The sequence below is a fragment of the Entelurus aequoreus genome, linkage group LG14 (assembly GCF_033978785.1).
Source record: "Entelurus aequoreus isolate RoL-2023_Sb linkage group LG14, RoL_Eaeq_v1.1, whole genome shotgun sequence".
Lineage (NCBI taxonomy): Eukaryota > Metazoa > Chordata > Actinopteri > Syngnathiformes > Syngnathidae > Entelurus > Entelurus aequoreus.
In genome coordinates this window covers 1,165,595-1,186,320 of record NC_084744.1, presented here as the reverse complement: position 1 = coordinate 1,186,320, position 20,726 = coordinate 1,165,595, and the positions used below count along the sequence as shown (strand labels likewise).

Below are 20,726 nucleotides of genomic sequence, written 5' to 3'. Positions count from 1 at the left end.
GGTGCCCGGAAGACCTAAGTCATCAACGATGAACTTGTGAGACTGCAGGTTGACATTGCCGCACTGCAGGAGACGCGGCTTGCCGACTCTGGAACTCTCAGAGAAAAAAACTTTACGCTATTCTGGCAAGGAAAGAGTGCCAAGGAAACCAGAGAGTATGGCGTTGGATTTGCTGTCCGGACCTCTCTACTGGGAATGATAGAACCCTATCAACAAGGCACAGAAAGACTGCTATCACTCCACTTCCACACCACCACTGGGCCCACCAACCTGATCAGTGTATATGCACCAACACTCAGCGCCACCAGGGATACCAAGGACGAGTTCTACAGCCAGTTACACTCTCTTATGGACAGGATCCCAGAAGAAGAGCACCTGATACTGCTGGGTGACTTCAACACCAGAGTGGGCGCTGACCCCGACTCTTAGCCCTCCTGTTTTGGAACGTTTGGTGTTGGAATGAATGAGAATGGGCAACAACTCCTGGAGTTGTGCTCATATCATGACCTCAGCATCACCAACTCCTTCTTCCAGACAAAGCCTCAGCACAAAGTGTCTCGGAGACACCCTCACTCCAAGCACTGGCACCAACTAGACCTGATCATCACCAGGCGGTCTGCGTTGAAGTGCGTCCTCCTTACCCGCACCTTCACAGCGCTGACTGCGATACTGATCACTCGCTGGTGTACTGCAAGATGAGACTTCTGCCTAAGAAGATCCATCGCTCCAGACCCCAGGGCAAACCCCGCATAGATGTGAGCAAGACCGCACATCCTGACAAGGTAGGGGAATTCACCCAAACTCTCTCCGAGGTGCTTGACTCAGATCCTCCTGGTGGCTCAGCCACAGAGAGATGGGACCGCATTAGAGAGTCAGTACACAGCACTGCCATGGTGGTCTTTGGAAAGAAGCAGACAAAGGACGACGACTGGTTTGAGGCCAATTCCTCCATACTCACTCCAGCCGTAGAAGAACGCCGCAGAGCTCACCTGGAATACAAGCGATCCCCCAGCCAGAGGACTATGTAGGTGTACAGATCTGCCAAGAGCAAAGTACAGAGACTAGCAAGGCAATGTGCTAACAAGTACTGGCTCCAGCTCTGCCAGAGCATCCAGTTAGCAAATAATACTGTAAACATCAGGGGCATGTACGAAGGCATCAAGAAAGCCATGGGCCCCACCAAGAAGGTTACAGCGCCACTGAAGTCTGCCACGGGCGAGACCATCCAGGACAAGGGCAAGCAGATAGAGGAATGGGTGGAACAGTATTCCGAACTGTACTCCAGACAGAACCAAGTCACAGACGATGCCCTTGCTGTCATTGAAAGCCTCCCTCTCATGGCTGAACTGGACGAGAAACCCACTGTGGTTGAACTGAAGAAAGCCATTGAGAGCCTGTCCTCAAGGAAAGCGCCTGGGAACGATGGCATACCAACAGAAGTCATCAAGTGCTGCGACAGCACACTGAGGGAACATCTGTACGACCTCCTCTGTCATTGCTGGGAGGAAGGAACAGTAATTCAGGACATGAGAGATGCCAACATCGTTACCTTGTACAAGAACAAGGGTGATAGAAGGGACTGTAACAACTACAGAGGAATATCTCTCCTAAGCATCGTAGGCAAAGTTTTTGCACGTGTCCTCCTGAACATACTGCAGAAGCTTGCTGATAGAGTGTACCCAGAGTCACAGTGCGGGTTCCGCTCGGAAAGATCAATCATTGACATGGTCTTCACCATCAGGCAACTGCAAGAGAAGTGCAGAAAGTAGCACAAGCCCCTCTTTCTGGCCTTCATAGATCTGAACAAGGCGTATGACCTTGTCAGCAGGGATAGGCTCTTCACAGTCTAGCAAAGATTGTCTGCCCACCGAGACTCCTGAGCATGATCAAGTCGTTCCATGACGGCATGAAAGGCAGAGTTCAATATGACGGCTCAATGTCAGATGCCTTCGACATCCGCAGTGGCGTCAAACAGGGCTGTGTCCTCGCTCCCACTCTCTTCAGCATCTTCTTTTCCGTTCTGCTGAAGCACTTCTTCGGATCATCGACCGAGGGTCACTCGGTCAGACGGCCGACTGTTCAACCAGGTTAGCCTAAAAGCAAAGAGCAAGGTCCGGGAGGTAACCATCAGAGACATGCTGTTTGCAGATGATGCTGCTCTGACCACCCACACAGAAGAAAAGATACAGAGCCTGATGGGCCGCTTCGCAAAGGCATGCGAGGAGTTCAGCCTGACTATCAGTCTGAAGAAGACAAATGTGATGGCCCAAGATGCTGAACCACCCTGTGTCACCATCAATAACTATGAACTAGAGGTCGTCAGCCAGTTCACATTCCTTGGCTCCACCATCACAGACAACCTCTCACTGGAAGCAGAGATCAACAAGGCATCCACAACCTTGGCCAAGTTGTCACAGAGTGTGGAACACAGCATGCTGACGATAAACACCAAGATCGCTGTGTATCGTGCCTGCGTGCTAAGCACTCTCATGTACTCCAGCGAATCTTGGTCTCTGTACGCCTCGCAGGAGAAGAGGCTAAGTGCCTTTCACATGTGCTGCCTCCGTCGCATACTCGGGATTACATGGAGAGATCGTGTGACAAACAACGAGGTGCTGATGCAAGCCAAGATTCCCAGCATGGTCACTTTTCTATATCTATATCTATATCTATATCTATATACAGTATGTACATATATACACTCTATCATTCTGTCACTGTATCATCGTACCACTGCTATCACCATTAGCATGTATCCAAAGACATTTAGTACAAAAACCTCCTACTCACATTTGAAAAGAAAATGTATTTGCATGCAGACTTTCAGTTTTTGGGTTTGCTTTATTCCAGAATCTGGTGTATCCAGGGAGATGATTTATCACAGTTGTAACACCTCACCCTTATGTAACAGACGTCCTACTGGAGGTTGGAACCTGCCTACGGATGTGTCATCACACCCAAAACACTTGGAGAGACAGTCTCACCTATTCACCAGACTCAAAAGTTCTTGGACAAATGTGCCATGTTGGCAAAGTGGCATGTGTGATTACAGCTGGGGGTAATAACAAGTTGGCGTGTGTACACCGATCGGAAACGTCCTCTGATTAAAAGTGTTCCATTGGAATTGAGGATGCAAACAGGAAGTTGAATTGCAATTCAATATCCAATTGAAAGAAGAAACATTTAAATTCCCTGGAATTCCATTTGATATTTGGTGTATTCCAGGATCACAGCAAGGGTGTGTGTGTGTGTGCACATGTGTGTATATACAGTGGTGGTCAAAAGTGTACATACACTTGTAAAGAACATCATGTCATGGATGTCTTCAGTTTCCAATCATTTCTACAAGTCTTATTTTGTTGTGATGTAGTGATTGGAGCACATACTTGTTGTTGTTGTGATGTAGTGATTGGAGCACATACTTGTTGTTGTTGTGATGTAGTGATTGGAGCACATACTTGTTGTTGTTGTGATGTAGTGATTGGAGCACATACTTGTTGTTGTTGTGATGTAGTGATTGGAGCACATACTTGTTGTTGTTGTGATGTAGTGATTGGAGCACATACTTGGTGTGATGTAGTGATTGGAGCACATACTTGTTGTGATGTAGTGATTGGAGCACATACTTGTTGTGATGTAGTGATTGGAGCACATACTTGTTGTTGTTGTGATGTAGTGATTGGAGCACATACTTGTTGTTGTTGTGATGTAGTGATTGGAGCACATACTTGTTGTTGTTGTGATGTAGTGATTGGAGCACATACTTGTTGTTGTGATGTAGTGATTGGAGCACATACTTGTTGTTGTTGTGATGTAGTGATTGGAGCACATACTTGTTGTTGTTGTGATGTAGTGATTGGAGCACATACTTGGTGTGATGTAGTGATTGGAGCACATACTTGTTGTGATGTAGTGATTGGAGCACATACTTGTTGTGATGTAGTGATTGGAGCACATACTTGTTGTTGTTGTGATGTAGTGATTGGAGCACATACTTGTTGTTGTTGTGATGTAGTGATTGGAGCACATACTTGTTGCTCACAAAAACATTCATGAAGTTTGCTTCTTTTATGAATTTATTATGTGTCTACTGAAAATGTGAGGGTGAAAAGTATACATACAGCAATGTTAATATTTGCTTACTTGGCAAGTTGACCTGCAATAAGGCACTTTTGGTAGCCATCCACAAGCTTCTGCTTGACCACTTGACCACTAAATTGCTGCAGTTCAGCTAAATGTGTTGCTTTTCTGACATGGACTTGTTTCTTCAGCATTGTCCACACCTTTAAGTCAGGCCATTCTAGAACCTTCATTCTAGCCTGATTTAGACTTAGACTTAGACTTCCTTTTTATTGTCATTCAAATTTGAACTTTACAGCACAGAAAAGACTTTTGAGGTGTGTTTGGGGTCATTGTCCTGTTGGAACACCCAACTGCGCCCAACCTCCGGGCTGATGATTTTAGCTTGTCCTGAACAATTTGGAGGTAAACCTCCTTTTTCATTGTCCCATTTAAAGCAGCAGTTCCATTGGCAGCAAAACAGGCCCAGAGCATAATACTACCACCACCATGCTTGACGTAGTGAGGTAATATTATCTGTGTGAGTCCACTTTTATGCACTTTAGGATCTTTGTATGCACACCATGAGGTAATATTATCTGTGTGAGTCCACTTTTATGCACTTTAGGATCTTTGTATGCACACCATGAGGTAATATTATCTGTGTGAGTCCACTTTTATGCACTTTAGGATCTTTGTATGCACACCATGAGGTAATATTATCTGTGTGAGTCCACTTTTATGCACTTCATGCACTTTCCTCAATATCTTGATCTTTCCTAACTGTAATCAACTCTTTTTCCTTGCAGCTATTTCAGTGTCCAGTCATCCCTACTTTGGCCGGGTCATTGAGGAGGACTCCATGTAAGTATTTTCATTCTTACCTCCACCTAAATGACCGCCAACAATTTGACGAGTCATCTTTTTAATTGATGATGACATTGAAGTAGTGGTCGTATCAAACAATGTAAATAGTCATGATGACATTGAAGTAGTGGTCGTATCAAACAATGTGAATAGTCAAGATGACATTGAAGTAGTGGTCGTATCAAACAATGTGAATAGTCATGTTGACATTGAAGTAGTGGTCGTATCAAACAATGTGAATAGTCATGATGACATTGAAGTAGTGGTCGTATCAAACAATGTGAATAGTCATGATGACATTGAAGTAGTGGTCGTATCAAACAATGTAAATAGTCATGATGACATTGAAGTAGTGGTCGTATCAAACAATGTGAATAGTCAAGATGACATTGAAGTAGTGGTCGTATCAAACAATGTGAATAGTCATGTTGACATTGAAGTAGTGGTCGTATCAAACAATGTGAATAGTCATGATGACATTGAAGTAGTGGTCGTATCAAACAATGTGAATAGTCATGATGACATTGAAGTAGTGGTCGTATCAAACAATGTGAATAGTCAAGATGACATTGAAGTAGTGGTCGTATCAAACAATGTGAATAGTCAAGATGACATTGAAGTAGTGGTCGTATCAAACAATGTGAATAGTCATGTTGACATTGAAGTAGTGGTCGTATCAAACAATGTGAATAGTCATGATGACATTGAAGTAGTGGTCGTATCAAACAATGTGAATAGTCAAGATGACTTTGAAGTAGTGGTCATTAGAACATGCTGTTGTGTTGTATTGTATTGTGTTGTGTTGTGTTGTGTTGCTGTGCCACCACCTCACACTTGTGTCTTTGCAGCATCCAGGGAATGTTGCAGATCCTTGTGGCCATTTGTGTGCTGGCAGGATATTCCATCACTACTGCCAGCTTCGCCATCTACGTGGTGAATGAGCACACCAACGGTTCTAAGAGGCTGCAGCACATCGCTGGCATCAGTGAACCTTTCTACTGGACCCTCACCTTCCTCTATGACATGGTAGGTGTCACACCTTCTACTGGACCCTCACCTTCCTCTATGACATGGTAGGTGTCACACCTTCTACTGGACCCCCACCTTCCTCTATGACATGGTAGGTGTCACACCTTCTACTGGACCCCCACCTTCCTCTATCACATGGTAGGTGTCACACCTTCTACTGGGCCCTCACCTTCCTCTATCACATCGTAGGACTTAAGTGTCACCTCACACCTTCACTATGACATGGTAGGACTTAAGTGTGTCACTTCACACCTTCACTATGACATGGTAGGACTTAAGTGTCACCTCACACCTTCACTATGACATGGTAGGACTTAAGTGTCACCTCACACCTTCACTATGACATGGTAGGACTTAAGTGTCACCTCACACCTTGACTATGACATGGTAGTACTTAAGTGTCACCTCACACCTTCACTATGACACGGTAGGACTTAAGTGTCACCTCACACCTTCACTATGACATGGTAGGACTTAAGTGTCACCTCACACCTTGACTATGACATGGTAGGACTTAAGTGTGTCACTTCACACCTTCACTATGACATGGTGGGACTTAAGTGTGTCACTTCACACCTTCACTATGACATGGTAGGACTTAAGTGTCACCTCACACCTTCTCTGTGACATGGTAGGACTTAAGTGGCACCTCATACCTTCTCTATGACATGGTAGGACTTAAGTGTCACACCTTTTGAAGAGAAGATAAGTTTATTGTCTTTCCACCTACAATGACCTCTCAGTACAACAAAGTTACAGAGAACAGGAGGACTGATGGGCCCCCATAAAAAAAGGTAGAACATGGCGTCAGGAGGAGAAAAAAGCTCCCAAAGCGGGGGGCTCAGTTTGAGACCAGTAAAAAAAACTTGAGCAACAATAAGCACATAAGAACACAAACTATGGCACACAAAAACTCCAGACTTGCAACAAGGCATCCGGTTGAAAACTACACCCTATGCTGCTCCGTAAGTCCTCATACCACGAGGGGTTGACGCGGCAAAGGGGTGGGGGTATGTGTGGGTATAGTAGACCTTGGGTGTGTGTTTTGTCCATAAGCCTGGAGGCTGCTATGCTCGGCATCCCAAAAGAGTCAACATTTCAGGTGTCTTTGAAGAGATGACATTTCAGTGTCGTTCACTGGGGTGTTTACGGCAGGAACCCGCCAAAGCCATTGCAGAGGGGCCGGACTGTAGATCAGGATTGCAGAGGGGCCGAACTGTAGATCAGGATTGAAAGGGGCCAGACTGTAGATCAGGATTGCAGAGGGGACGGACTGTAGATCAGGATTGTAGAGGGGCCAGACTGTAGATCAGGATTGCAGAGGAGCCGGACTGTAGATCAGGATTGCAGAGGGGCCGGACTGCAGATCAGGATTGTAGAGGGGCCAGACTGTAGATCAGGATTGCAGAGGGTCCGGACTGTAGATCAGGATTGCAGAGGGGCCGAACTGTAGATCAGGATTGAAAGGGGCCAGACTGTAGATCAGGATTGCAGAGGGGCCGGACTGTAGATCAGGATTTTAGAGGGGCCAGACTGTAGATCAGGATTGCAGAGGAGCCGGACTGTAGATCAGGATTGCAGAGGGGCTGGACTGCAGATCAGGATTGTAGAGGGGCCAGACTGTAGATCAGGATTGCAGAGGGTCCGGACTGTAGATCAGGATTGCAGAGGGGCTGAACTGTAGATCAGGATTGAAAGGGGCCAGACTGTAGATCAGGATTGCAGAGGGGCCGGACTGTAGATCAGGATTGTAGAGGGGCCAGACTGTAGATCAGGATTGCAGAGGAGCCGGACTGTAGATCAGGATTGCAGAGGGGCCGGACTGCAGATCAGGATTGTAGAGGGGCCAGACTGTAGATCAGGATTGCAGAGGGGCCGGACTGTAGATCAGGATTGCAGAGGGTCCGGACTGTAGATCACGATTGCAGAGGGGCCAGACTGTAGATCAGGATTGGTTTGGTTAGGGAAGCGAACATTTTCCAACGATTTGTCTGCTGGAGTTGTCAATGTTGGCTCTCAAATCGAACATAAGTTCGCCTTGCAGAGTGGAAAGCTTCTACAATTTTCCAAAGTCCGGGTGCTCACAGCTCTGCTTAACCCATCCATCGCGACAGCAGCCTTTGGGCTCCTTGAGCGTCTGCCATGGTCTTCTGAATGTTTGGACAGAGCAGAACAACTCTCATTCCAATCATCACAGTCCCAAATAGATCTTCAATGTCCTGGACGGAAAGATCTGCCAAGCACACGACTCGCCACCTCTCCGGCTCATGTATCCCGTCAGGACAGGCAGGTTCCCGCCAACCTGTGCTTCTGGTCGAGAAAATCTAGTCAATTGAGTTGCGAAAGCAGTTTATCAACTCCATGATTTAGATTCCAGGGAATAGTGCAAAAGAGAGGCTCTTAGGAAGTTAGGACAAGACAAAGAAACAAAGCAGGAGAGGTAGGAAAGGGAGGGTAATGTGTCCGCCTTGGTTGAGAGCCAAGCAAGAAGAACCTTTAAGTAACAACTGCTATATGACTTGGATCTTTCCCCACAGATCATCTACATGGTTCCCGTGGCTTTGACTGTGGCTGTGGTTGCAGCCTTCCAGGTTCCAGCGTTTGCAGACCGACAGAACTTGGCTGCTGTTGCACTGCTTCTGGTGCTCTTTGGGTGAGTCAAGGCCCGCAGATCAATCCTTTTCTAGTTCTACAAGCCATAGGAAGGACCTGTAGTACTCATATCTGATCTCATGTCAACATTCCAACTTACCAGCATTTTGTTTCAAGGTTTGTAAACATATTTTGTAGTACAATCAATCTGTTGTACACTAGAGTTGTACGGTATACCGGTACTAGTATAGCATCGCGCTACTGGTTCCCCATTTGTTTTTCTTCTTTTCCTCTAACGGGCATGAAGGCGCGTCATGACCTTGCTGGTTGTAGGAGTTGCTGTTGGGCAGCGCACACACACAGAGTACTTACAAGCAGACACAGTGTGTAGACAGAAAAGCAGAGGAGCATGTTGGGCAGCGCACACACACAGAGTACTTACAAGCAGACACAGTGTGTAGACAGAAAAGGGACGCATTTTGGTGTAAAAAGTCAAGATAAAGGTGAAGTTATAACACTGAAGCACCCTCAGGAAGAGCTGCTTTAAGACATGGCTAGCTAGCTATCGGCTAACATCCATCCACAGTGTTTTAGCTACTTCTAAATCACTAATCCTGGTCTCCATGGCGACATATAAAGTAAGTTTCTTTATCACTGGAGGACGAGAAATAGGTAAACATGCTTCACTACACACCGTAGGAGGATACAATAGCTCACCGCTAACAGCAAGCTAGCACCCCTGAATGTAAACAAATGGGTGGATCTACACTTGACATCCACTGTAATGATACCAAGTACAGGAGCGTATGTAGTTGATACTACTATGATTACATCGATATTTTTTCCTTTTTAAAAATTCATATTATATTCATAAAGTCAGTAAATATGTCCCTGGACACATGAGGACTTTGAATATGACCAATGTATGATCCTGTAACTACTTGGTATCGGATCGATACCTAAATGTGTGGTATCATCCAAATTTAGAGTCAAGTATCAAAGAAGAGAAGAATAAGTGATTATTACATTTGAACAGAAGTGTAGATAGAACATGTTAAAACAGATATTAAGCAGATATTAACAGTAAATGAACAAGTAGATTAATAATCCATTTTATACAGTTTGTCCCTCATAATGTGTAGAAAATAATAGGTGTATAAATGACACAATATGTTACTGCATAGACTAATTAGGAGTCTTTGTTTGTTTACTTACTACTAAAAGACAAGTTGTCTATTTTATTTAAGGACTAAATGACAATAATAAACATGTACACTAACATTTGTTGTTACAATAAAGACAATAATGACAGTTCTGGATTGAAAAGTATCAAAATACATTTTGGTACCGGTACCAAATTATTGGTATGGGGACAACAATAATGTACACAACCTTTTTTATGTGTGACATGATGGACATGATTTAGAAAGTAAAAGCTCTTCAGTGTGTGACATGATGGACATGATGTCATGTGACTAGCTAGCCAAGATGTCAGCACAGTGCAAGTCATTTATCAGACAGATGTCTCCTCCCAAGCCATGAATAATCACATTCCTCCATCTGGCACCACCTGCTCTGTTTCCACTCGGCCTTGGCGCCTCTTGTGTCTACTCAGCACCTTTTTAGGGCATGCATAGTTCCCACTTGTCTCTGTCTCTTTATTTTGCTGTGCTACTTTATGCCTTTTCATCTCCTTACCTCGTTTATTTCCGTGCTGTTTGGAGGCAGACACAACTAGCAAGCAGACTACGTGAGACACAACTAGCAAGCAGACTAGGTGAGACACAACTAGCAAGCAGACTAGGTGAGACACAACTAGCAAGCAGACTAGGTGAGACACAACTAGCAAGCAGACTAGGTGAGACACAACTAGCAAGCAGACTAGGTGAGACACAACTAGCAAGCAGACTACGTGAGACACAACTAGCAAGCAGACTAGGTGAGACACAACTAGCAAGCAGACTAGGTGAGACACAACTAGCAAGCAGACTACGTGAGACACAACTAGCAAGCAGACTACGTGAGACACAACTAGCAAGCAGACTACGTGAGACACAACTAGCAAGCAGACTACGTGAGACACAACTAGCAAGCAGACTACGTGAGACACAACTAGCAAGCAGACTACGTGAGACACAACTAGCAAGCAGACTACGTGAGACACAACTAGCAAGCAGACTACGTGAGACACAACTAGCAAGCAGACTACGTGAGACACAACTAGCAAGCAGACTAGGTGAGACACAACTAGCAAGCAGACTACGTGAGACACAACTAGCAAGCAGACTACGTGAGACACAACTAGCAAGCAGACTACGTGAGACACAACTAGCAAGCAGACTACGTGAGACACAACTAGCAAGCAGACTACGTGAGACACAACTAGCAAGCAGACTAGGTGAGACACAACTAGCAAGCAGACTAGGTGAGACACAACTAGCAAGCAGACTAGGTGAGACACAACTAGCAAGCAGACTACGTGAGACACAACTAGCAAGCAGACTACGTGAGACACAACTAGCAAGCAGACTAGGTGAGACACAACTAGCAAGCAGACTACGTGAGACACAACTAGCAAGCAGACTACGTGAGACACAACTAGCAAGCAGACTACGTGAGACACAACTAGCAAGCAGACTACGTGAGAGGGAAAGAAGAGGGACTAAAGGACTATTTGACTCTCTTCTGTCATTATGGCAGAATGACTACCCACCTTAGAACCGCAATGTAAGTTCCTGGCTGAGGAGGTCCACAGAGGGATGTGTCCTGCATGTCAATGGAAGTCTAGTGGAAGGGCAAATAGTGGAAGGGCAAAACATGGCAGGAGAAGCAATAGATCTGAGCATGGATGATCAGAGCAGAGCAGAGCAGCTTTATTTGTCCATTCTTAACATGTACGAGACACATAAGAACTGAAATGACATTTTGGGCACAGTCCCGCTAAGAGCAGACATACGTTACAGGGAGACAAGACGGGACCGCCAACTGATCAGCCACTTACAGCGCTCCTTAAAAAAGGTGGGAAAAAGGTGACATTGGGAAAGGGGGAAGAGTAAAAAAATATCAGTCTGAGGCTGGACCCTCAGGAGTGGTCCAGACTGAGTCCGAGGAAAAAACCTCACATAGCATGGCACACATAAACATGGTACATGTAATCACAACAACTCGCAACAAAGGAGGGGAGATTTGGGACCCTGGAGGCCGGCTGCCGCTATTAAAGCGCTACTCAGCCCCCACAACCCCGGAGGAATTAAGCCGTGGTGAAGGCGTTGATTTGGGGAGGGGGCGTGTACGTGCATGTATGCCCAATTAACTTGGGTGAGATGTTGGAATTATCTTTATGGGCCGAGGCCGGCCCCAAGAGTTCAAGAGTTCAAGAGTCCGACCCAGGTGCTTTTGAAAAAAAGGGAAGGTCAAAAGCGTCCATCTTTGAGGAGTCCTCAGGGGAGTGTTTTCAAACAGCCTGTTCCTCAAGGCCATTCGAGGGAGTCAAATGGTAGATGAAGATGTTGTTTTTTCTTCGAGCAGACAAAACAATGACATTCCTGCTCTGTGTGCTGGCTTCGACAATTCCAATTTATTCTTTCTCTGCAAACTTCATCAAGATGGTATCCATTTTGCGATTCAAATCAGAAATGGCTCCAGTCTGTGATCCCACAGCACGACCCGATCCTTCCATTGCGATGAACAGCCTGTCGGCCCCTTGAGTAACTGCCATCGTCTTCCCAATTTGACGATACAGCAGAGCAATGCCCAGCCCAATCAGCAGGTGCCCCGCGATCACGGCTCCAAATAGGTAGATGTCTTCCACGTCCTCCATGGACAGGACTGAGAGGCACATGATTCTCCAAGTATTCCAGGAATCTCTCACGTACCCCGCAGCAATGGTTCCATCAGGGCAGCCAGGCTCCCCCGAACCTCTTTTCCTTGTCCAAAAGACTGTGTCAATTGCGTCGAGAGTCCAGTTGATCAAATTCATTTTGATGTTTAGATTTGAGGACAGCTCAAGAAAAGAGGCTTCAAAAAAGTTCAGACAAAGACAAGGACACAAGAAAGCAAGCAGGGAAGGAGGAGGAGCAGGGACACATGTGACCGCCCTCACCAAGAGGCAAGACAGAAAGAAACCCAGAAGATCTGAGCATGGATGATCAAACCCAGAAGATCTGATCCATCAATCTGCCAGAGAAGTAGATGATGTCTTCACAGTATTCTCATCTGTGGAAATCCTGATTTCCTGGGTTTTATGAGCTGGAGGCCCAAATGGAGTACAAATAAATAACTAAATACTTGAAATGGTGGAAGTCGTGGGCCCTGAATCTTTAGTCTATGGAGGTTTAAGAATCTTTAGTCTATGGAGGTTTAAGAATCTTTAGTCTATGGAGGTTTAAGAATCTTTAGTCTATGGAGGTTTAAGAATCTTTAGTCTATGGAAGTTTAAGAATCTTTAGTCTATGGAAGTTTAAGAATCTTTAGTCTATGGAGGTTTAAGAATCTTTAGTCTATGGAGGTTTAAGAATCTTTAGTCTATGGAGGTTTAAGAATCTTTAGTCCATGGAGGTTTAAGAATCTTTAGTCTATGGAGGTTTAAGAATCTTTAGTCTATGGAGGTTTAACAATCTTTAGTCTATGGAGGTTTAAAAATCTTTAGTCTATGGAAGTTTAACAATCTTTAGTCTATGGAGGTTTAAGAATCTTTAGTTTATGGAGGTTTAAGAATCTTTAGTCTATGGAGGTTTAAGAATCTTTAGTCTATGGAAGTTTAAGAATCTTTAGTCTATGGAGGTTTAAGAATCTTTAGTCTATGGAAGTTCAAGAATCTTTAGTCTATGGAGGTTTAAGAATCTTTAGTCTATGGAGGTTTAAGAATCTTTAGTCTATGGAAGTTTAAGAATCTTTAGTCTATGGAGGTTTAAGAATCTTTAGTCTATGGAGGTTTAAGAATCTTTAGTCTATGGAAGTTTAAGAATCTTTAGTCTATGGAGGTTTAAGAATCTTTAGTCTATGGAGGTTTAAGAATCTTTAGTCTATGGAGGTTTAAGAATCTTTAGTCCATGGAAGTTTAAGAATCTTTAGTCTATGGAAGTTTAAGAATCTTTGGTCTATGGAGGTTTAAGAATCTTTAGTCTATGGAGGTTTAAGAATCTTTAGTCTATGGAGGTTTAAGAATCTTTAGTCTATGGAGGTTTAAGAATCTTTAGTCTATGGAGGTTTAAGTATCTTTAGTCTATGGAAGTTTAAGAATCTTTAGTCTATGGAAGTTTAAGAATCTTTAGTCTATGGAGGTTTAAGAATCTTTAGTCTATGGAGGTTTAAGAATCTTTAGTCTATGGAGGTTTAAGAATCTTTAGTCTATGGAGGTTTAAGAATCTTTAGTCTATGGAGGTTTAAGAATCTTTAGTCTATGGAGGTTTAAGAATCTTTAGTCTATGGAAGTTTAAGAATCTTTAGTCTATGGAGGTTTAAGAATCTTTAGTCTATGGAGGTTTAAGAATCTTTAGTCTATGGAGGTTTAAGAATCTTTAGTCTATGGAGGTTTAAGAATCCTTAGTCTATGGAGGTTTAAGAATCTTTAGTCTATGGAGGTTTAAGAATCTTTAGTCTATGGAGGTTTAAGAATCTTTAGTCTATGGAGGTTTAAGAATCCTTAGTCTATGGAGGTTTAAGAATCTTTAGTCTATGGAGGTTTAAGAATCTTTAGTCTATGGAGGTTTAAGAATCTTTAGTCTATGGAGGTTTAAGAATCTTTAGTCTATGGAGGTTTAAGAATCTTTAGTCTATGGAGGTTTAAGAATCTTTAGTCTATGGAGGTTTAAGAATCTTTAGTCTATGGAGGTTTAAGAATCTTTAGTCTATGGAGGTTTAAGAATCTTTAGTCTATGGAGGTTTAAGAATCTTTAGTCCATGGAAGTTTAAGAATCTTTAGTCTATGGAGGTTTAAGAATCTTTAGTCTATGGAGGTTTAAGAATCTTTAGTCTATGGAGGTTTAAGAATCCTTAGTCTATGGAGGTTTAAGAATCTTTAGTCTATGGAGGTTTAAGAATCTTTAGTCTATGGAGGTTTAAGAATCTTTAGTCTATGGAGGTTTAAGAATCTTTAGTCTATGGAGGTTTAAGAATCTTTAGTCTATGGAGGTTTAAGAATCTTTAGTCTATGGAAGTTTAAGAATCTTTAGTCTATGGAAGTTTAAGAATCTTTAGTCTATGGAGGTTTAAGAATCTTTAGTCTATGGAAGTTTAATGTTCTGAATGTAATTCTGTAAATAAATACATGTTTGCAAGACATTCTCATATTTTGGAAAGGTTGTGTATGAGCTTGTGGAAATGTGCGTACATGAAGTTGTCACATTTCCACCTTCAGTTCATCTCCACTTTGCACATGATCCATGAGGTCACTTTGCACATGATCCATGAGGTCACTTTGCACATGATCCATGAGGTCACTTTGCACATGATCCATGAGGTCACTTTGCACATGATCCATGAGGTCACTTTGCACATGATCCATGAGGTCACTTTGCACATGATCCATGAGGTCACTTTGCACATGATCCATGAGGTCACTTTGCACATGATCCATGAGGTCCATACATCTTTGCACATGATCCATGAGGTCACTTTGCACATGATCCATGAGGTCACTTTGCACATGATCCATGAGGTCCATACATCTTTGCACATGATCCATGAGGTCACTTTGCACATGATCCATGAGGTCCATACATCTTTGCACATGATCCATGAGGTCACTTTGCACATGATCCATGAGGTCACTTTGCACATGATCCATGAGGTCCATACATCTTTGCACATGATCCATGAGGTCACTTTGCACATGATCCATGAGGTCCATACATCTTTGCACATGATCCATGAGGTCACTTTGCACATGATCCATGAGGTCCATACATCTTTGCACATGATCCATGAGGTCACTTTGCACATGATCCATGAGGTCACTTTGCACATGATCCATGAGGTCACTTTGCACATGATCCATGAGGTCCATACATCTTTGCACATGATCCATGAGGTCCAGCTGTGTCTTGTCTCTATTGACTTTGTTCCAAATGTCCATTTGTATTTCAGCTTTGCCACCTTCCCCTGGATGTACCTCCTCTCAGGGGTGTTCAAGGACGCAGAGATGGCCTTCATCTCCTACGTGTGCATCAACCTCTTCATCAGCATCAACACCATCATGTCCAGCTCCATTCTCTTCTTCCTCAGTCAGGTGTCCACGGACCACCCTGAGGTCAGCACCCATGACCTCAACCCCTTTACTCGCGCTCTCTCAAATGCTCATCTTCCTCCCATAAAGACAATCAATACTGTTTTCCATCCATCCATTTTCTACCGCTTGTCCCTTCAATATTGATTTGAAGTACCGTATTTTCCAGGCTATATGGCGCATTGGTGTATAAGCCCCACCCACCAAATATGTTTTCATATATTAGCCGCAGTTATTTACATAACTTCATTGTTTCCAAGCGCTGTCTGTGACGCGGCAGTAAAACGTCTGATCAAACAAAACAGAAGTCATCATAGCTGCGCAAGCTAGCTCTCCAATCAGCTAAACAGACTCAATAACTCCACGCTGACGTTTTGCTGAATTTACTGAGGAACTTGTGAAAGTGAAACAATACAAAAAGATTGTTATTGTAAGTTAATAATACTAACACAGATACTCGGAAAATGTGCCAGCATATTTGCTAATGCTAATGTCGCTATCTTACATTATGATAGCACGTACAAATATGCATGAAAACACTCCCACAAACTTTAGTAAGTAAGAATTGTTTTGGTTATATTGTAAAACTTAGAACGGTTGCTTGTAGTGCTGAATAAAGGATCCATTCACATAGACGTCTAGAAGACAGAACGGCACTGGTACTTCCGGTTCAAAGTTCAGTTCAACAGAAGGGCAATTTGGCACCTGTAGTGAGTGAACTAGTTCAAAAGATGGCGCCATAGCACAAACAATATCACACCTATTTTGTGTATTTGCTTGTTTTTTTTTACTATTTGCAAAGAAAACTCCATACATTAGCTGCACCGTTTTATAAGCCGCAGGGTGCTCAGCGTAGGAAAAGAGTAGCGGCTTATAGTCTGTAATTGATGATATATATCCTGTAGAAAGTGAATTCCAGTGCATTCTTTCCTTGTATTGTGGCTAATTGTCTCCTCTGGTCTTCTGGCAGAGAATCAAGGACACCTTCAGGATGCTCAGCCGGGCCTTCCTCATCTTCCCTCAATTCAACTTTGGAAATGGACTGATGGAGCTGGCCAGAATGAACATCCAGGTCCAGCTCCTCAGCGGCTACGGCATCGACGCCTACAAGAACCCCTTCTCTACAGACGCCCTGGGCTGGATGATCATCTCCTCCATCATCCAAGGCGTGGTCTTCTTCACACTGCGCCTGCTGCTCAACAGGACCCTCCTCCGCAGACTCAGGTGAGGTCCATGGATCCACAAGTCATTGGTCTTTTACTCCTACAGACAGGAAGTCATTATTCATGTATTCTTAGAGACAGGAAGTCATTATTCATATATACTTGGAGACAGGAAGTCATTATTCATGTATTCTTAGAGACAGGAAGTCATTATTATTTTTATTCTTAGAGACAGGAAGTCATTATTCATGTATTCTTAGAGACAGGAAGTCATTATTCATGTATTCTTAGAGACAGGAAGTCATTATTCATGTATTCTTAGAGACAGGAAGTCATTATTATTTTTATTCTTAGAGACAGGAAGTCATTATTCATGTATTCTTAGAGACAGGAAGTCATTATTCTTGTATTCTTAGAGACAGGAAGTCATTATTCATGTATTCTTAGAGACAGGAAGTCATTATTCATGTATTCTTAGAGACAGGAAGTCATTATTATTTTTATTCTTAGATACAGGAAGTCATTATTCATGTATTCTTAGAGACAGGAAGTCATTATTCATGTATTCTTAGAGACAGGAAGTCATTATTCATGTATTTTTAGAGACAGGAAGTCATTATTCATGTATTCTTAGAGACAGGAAGTCATTATTATATTTATTCTTAGATACAGGAAGTCATTATTCATGTATTCTTAGAGACAGGAAGTCTTTATTCATGTATTCTTAGAGACAGGAAGTCATTATTCATGTATTTTTAGAGACAGGAAGTCATTATTCATGTATTCTTAGAGACAGGAAGTCATTTTTCATGTATTCTTAGAGACAGGAAGTCATTATTCATGTATTCTTAGAGACAGGAAGTCATTGTTCATGTATTCTTAGAGACACAAAGTCATTATTCATGTATTCTTAGAGACAGGAAGTCATTATTATTTTTATTCTTAGAGACAGGAAGTCATTATTCATGTATTCTTAGAGACAGGAAGTCATTGTAGCGAAATGTAGCATTCTCCTGGCAACCTCCAAACCCAGACTGGTCCATCAGATGGAAAAGTGTGACTCATCAGTCCAGAGAAGGCGTCTCCACTGTTCTAGAGTCCAGTGGTGATGTCCTTTACACCACTGCATCCCACGCTTTGCATTGGACTTGGTGATGTACGGCTTAGATGCAGCTGCTCGGCCATGGAAAGCCATTCCATGAAGCTCTCTGCGTACTGTACGTGGGCTAATTGGAAGGTCACATGAGGTTTGGAGCTGTGTAGCAAGTGACTGTGCAGAAAGTCTTTGCACTATGCTGACCTCTCTGTCAGTTTACCTGGCCTACCACTTTGCACTATGCTGACCTCTCTGTCACTTTACCTGGCCTACCACTTTGCACTATGCTGACCTCTCTGTCACTTTACCTGGCCTACCACTTTGCACTATGCTGACCTCTCTGTCACTTTACCTGGCCTACCACTTTGCACTATGCTGACCTCTCTGTCACTTTACCTGGCCTACCACTTTGCACTATGCTGACCTCTCTGTCACTTTACCTGGCCTACCACTTTGCACTATGCTGACCTCCCTGTCACTTTACCTGGCCTACCACTTTGCACTATGCTGACCTCTCTGTCACTTTACCTGGCCTACCACTTTGCACTATGCTGACCTCTCTGTCAGTTTACCTGGCCTACCACTTTGCACTATGCTGACCTCTCTGTCACTTTACCTGGCCTACCACTTTGCACTATGCTGACCTCTCTGTCACTTTACCTGGCCTACCACTTGGTGGCTGACTTGCTGTTGTTCCCAAACTCTTCACTTTTCTTATAATAAAGTTGACTTTGGAATATTTAGGAGCCAGGAAATTTCACGACTGGATTTGTTGCACAGGTGGCATCCTGTGACATTTCCACGCTGGAAATCACTGAAAGCGGCCCATTCTTTCACACATGTTTGTAGAAACAGTCTCCATGCCTAAGTGCTGGATTTGATACACCTGTGATTAGTGATTAGGACACCTGATTCTCATCATTAGGATGGCTGGCCAAATACTTTTGTCAATATAGTGTATTTTAAGTGTATTTTATAGTTATTTTGAGCTCCTCTAATATTTTGCATCCAGGGTGTCTAAAGTCTTTCCACCAGGGGGAGGCGCCATTTTGATGTATGTTTTATTTTTTTAAAAGCTCAAAACAGATAATATAGATTTAAAGACACAATGTTGTGTTATAGGTGACTCAGTAAATTACCATTATTAATTATTAGTTTAGACTTGTCAACTTTTTCTCATTACATTCCCATTTTTTCTATATTTTTTTAAAAATATATTTACTGTTGTTTTTTTCGATAAATATGTTATTATTCAAAATACACAACTTTTAAACATTTTAGCAGACACATTAGACATATTTTATTATTTATAAGTATCGATATCGGATCGGTATTGCCGATTTCAGCTAGAATTTGACTTGGTATCGGATGGGAAAGAAAGTGGGTGGTATCGCACATCACTGGTGGAGTGGTATGCACATTGTGAATGAAACCACGCCCCACCCTCCCAAAAAGTATCAGAAGGTTTAAATATTACGAACATCACTGCTGGGTTTTGTTCTCCAAACACGGTGGAAAATAAACATCATAAACATTATACAGATTCACCCGGTCACAACATTTTGTAGAATGTTTTTTGAGCCCATATTGAGTAACAAACCAAGTGTCTGCTCACACCACGAGTGAACCAAGTGTCTGTACACACCACGAGTGAACCAAGTGTCTGTACACACCACGAGTGAACCAAGTGTCTGCGCACACCACGAGTGAACCAAGTGTCTGCGCACACCACGAGTGAACCAAGTGTCTGCGCACACCACGAGTGAACCAAGTGTCTGTGTACACCACGAGTGAACCAAGTGTCTGTGTACACCACGAGTGAACCAAGTGTCTGTACACACCACGAGTGAACCAAGTGTCTGCACACACCACGAGTGAACCAAGTGTCTGCACACACCACGAGTGAACCAAGTGTCTGCACACACCACGAGTGAACCAAGTGTCTGCGCACACCACTAGTGAACCAAGTGTCTGCGCACACCACGAGTGAACCAAGTGTCTGCGCACACCACGAGTGAACCAAGTGTCTGTGTACACCAGACTTTGGTGAGTGCTTGGTTAATTGGAGGTGTGACTAATGTTGATGGGTAATGCTGAGATCAGTACTATGTGTCAACCTCAGTCCCAGAACCAGGACAACATGAGTTGTGTACCTGGCAGGCAGAAGAAGCTGAGGCCAAACAAACTGTTTCTTCTCTGCAGGCATCTGATCGTGGGCAGGAAAAGTCTACCGCGGGTGATGGAGGACCAGGACCAAGATGTGGCTGCCGAGCACGTGCGAGTGGTGAGCGGCGCTGCAGACTGCGACATCTTGCAGGTCAAGCAGCTCACCAAGATCTACCAACATTTCAACAATAAGAACTATGCGGTCCAGAGTCTCTCTGTGGGAGTTCCTGCAGGAGAGGTAAGTCCTGGGACTGCGGACCATGGTGGTCACACCTGGGATTGATTCAACTCTCTCCAAAGTGCTTCGGTCTGCTGGGAGTCAACGGGGCGGGAAAGACCACCACCTTCAAGATGCTCACTGGAGATGTCAGTCCCACGGATGGCAGCGCTCAGATCAGGGACTGGGACGGGTGAGGCGCTCTTTCATGACTTCTTTATTACCCTCAAAGCACAGCACGCAAGATAAAGGTATATGGCGCTCACATGGCACTCACATGGCACTCACATGGCGCTCACATGGCGCTCACAT

At 43.6% G+C, this 20,726-nt stretch overlaps 1 protein-coding gene across 1 annotated transcript in view; it reads left to right on the top strand.

Moving 5' to 3' along the window:
* The window catches only part of abca12 (ATP-binding cassette, sub-family A (ABC1), member 12), a 105,352-nt gene that overhangs the window by 73,886 nt on the left and 10,740 nt on the right, over positions 1-20,726 (top strand). Inside the window, exons 34-40 of the mRNA XM_062068727.1 lie at positions 4,869-4,923; positions 5,775-5,952; positions 8,493-8,608; positions 15,634-15,796; positions 16,743-16,996; positions 20,234-20,435; positions 20,498-20,607. Coding sequence (XP_061924711.1) covers positions 4,869-4,923; positions 5,775-5,952; positions 8,493-8,608; positions 15,634-15,796; positions 16,743-16,996; positions 20,234-20,435; positions 20,498-20,607 — 1,078 coding nt within the window. The remainder of the gene's footprint in view (positions 1-4,868; positions 4,924-5,774; positions 5,953-8,492; positions 8,609-15,633; positions 15,797-16,742; positions 16,997-20,233; positions 20,436-20,497; positions 20,608-20,726) is intronic.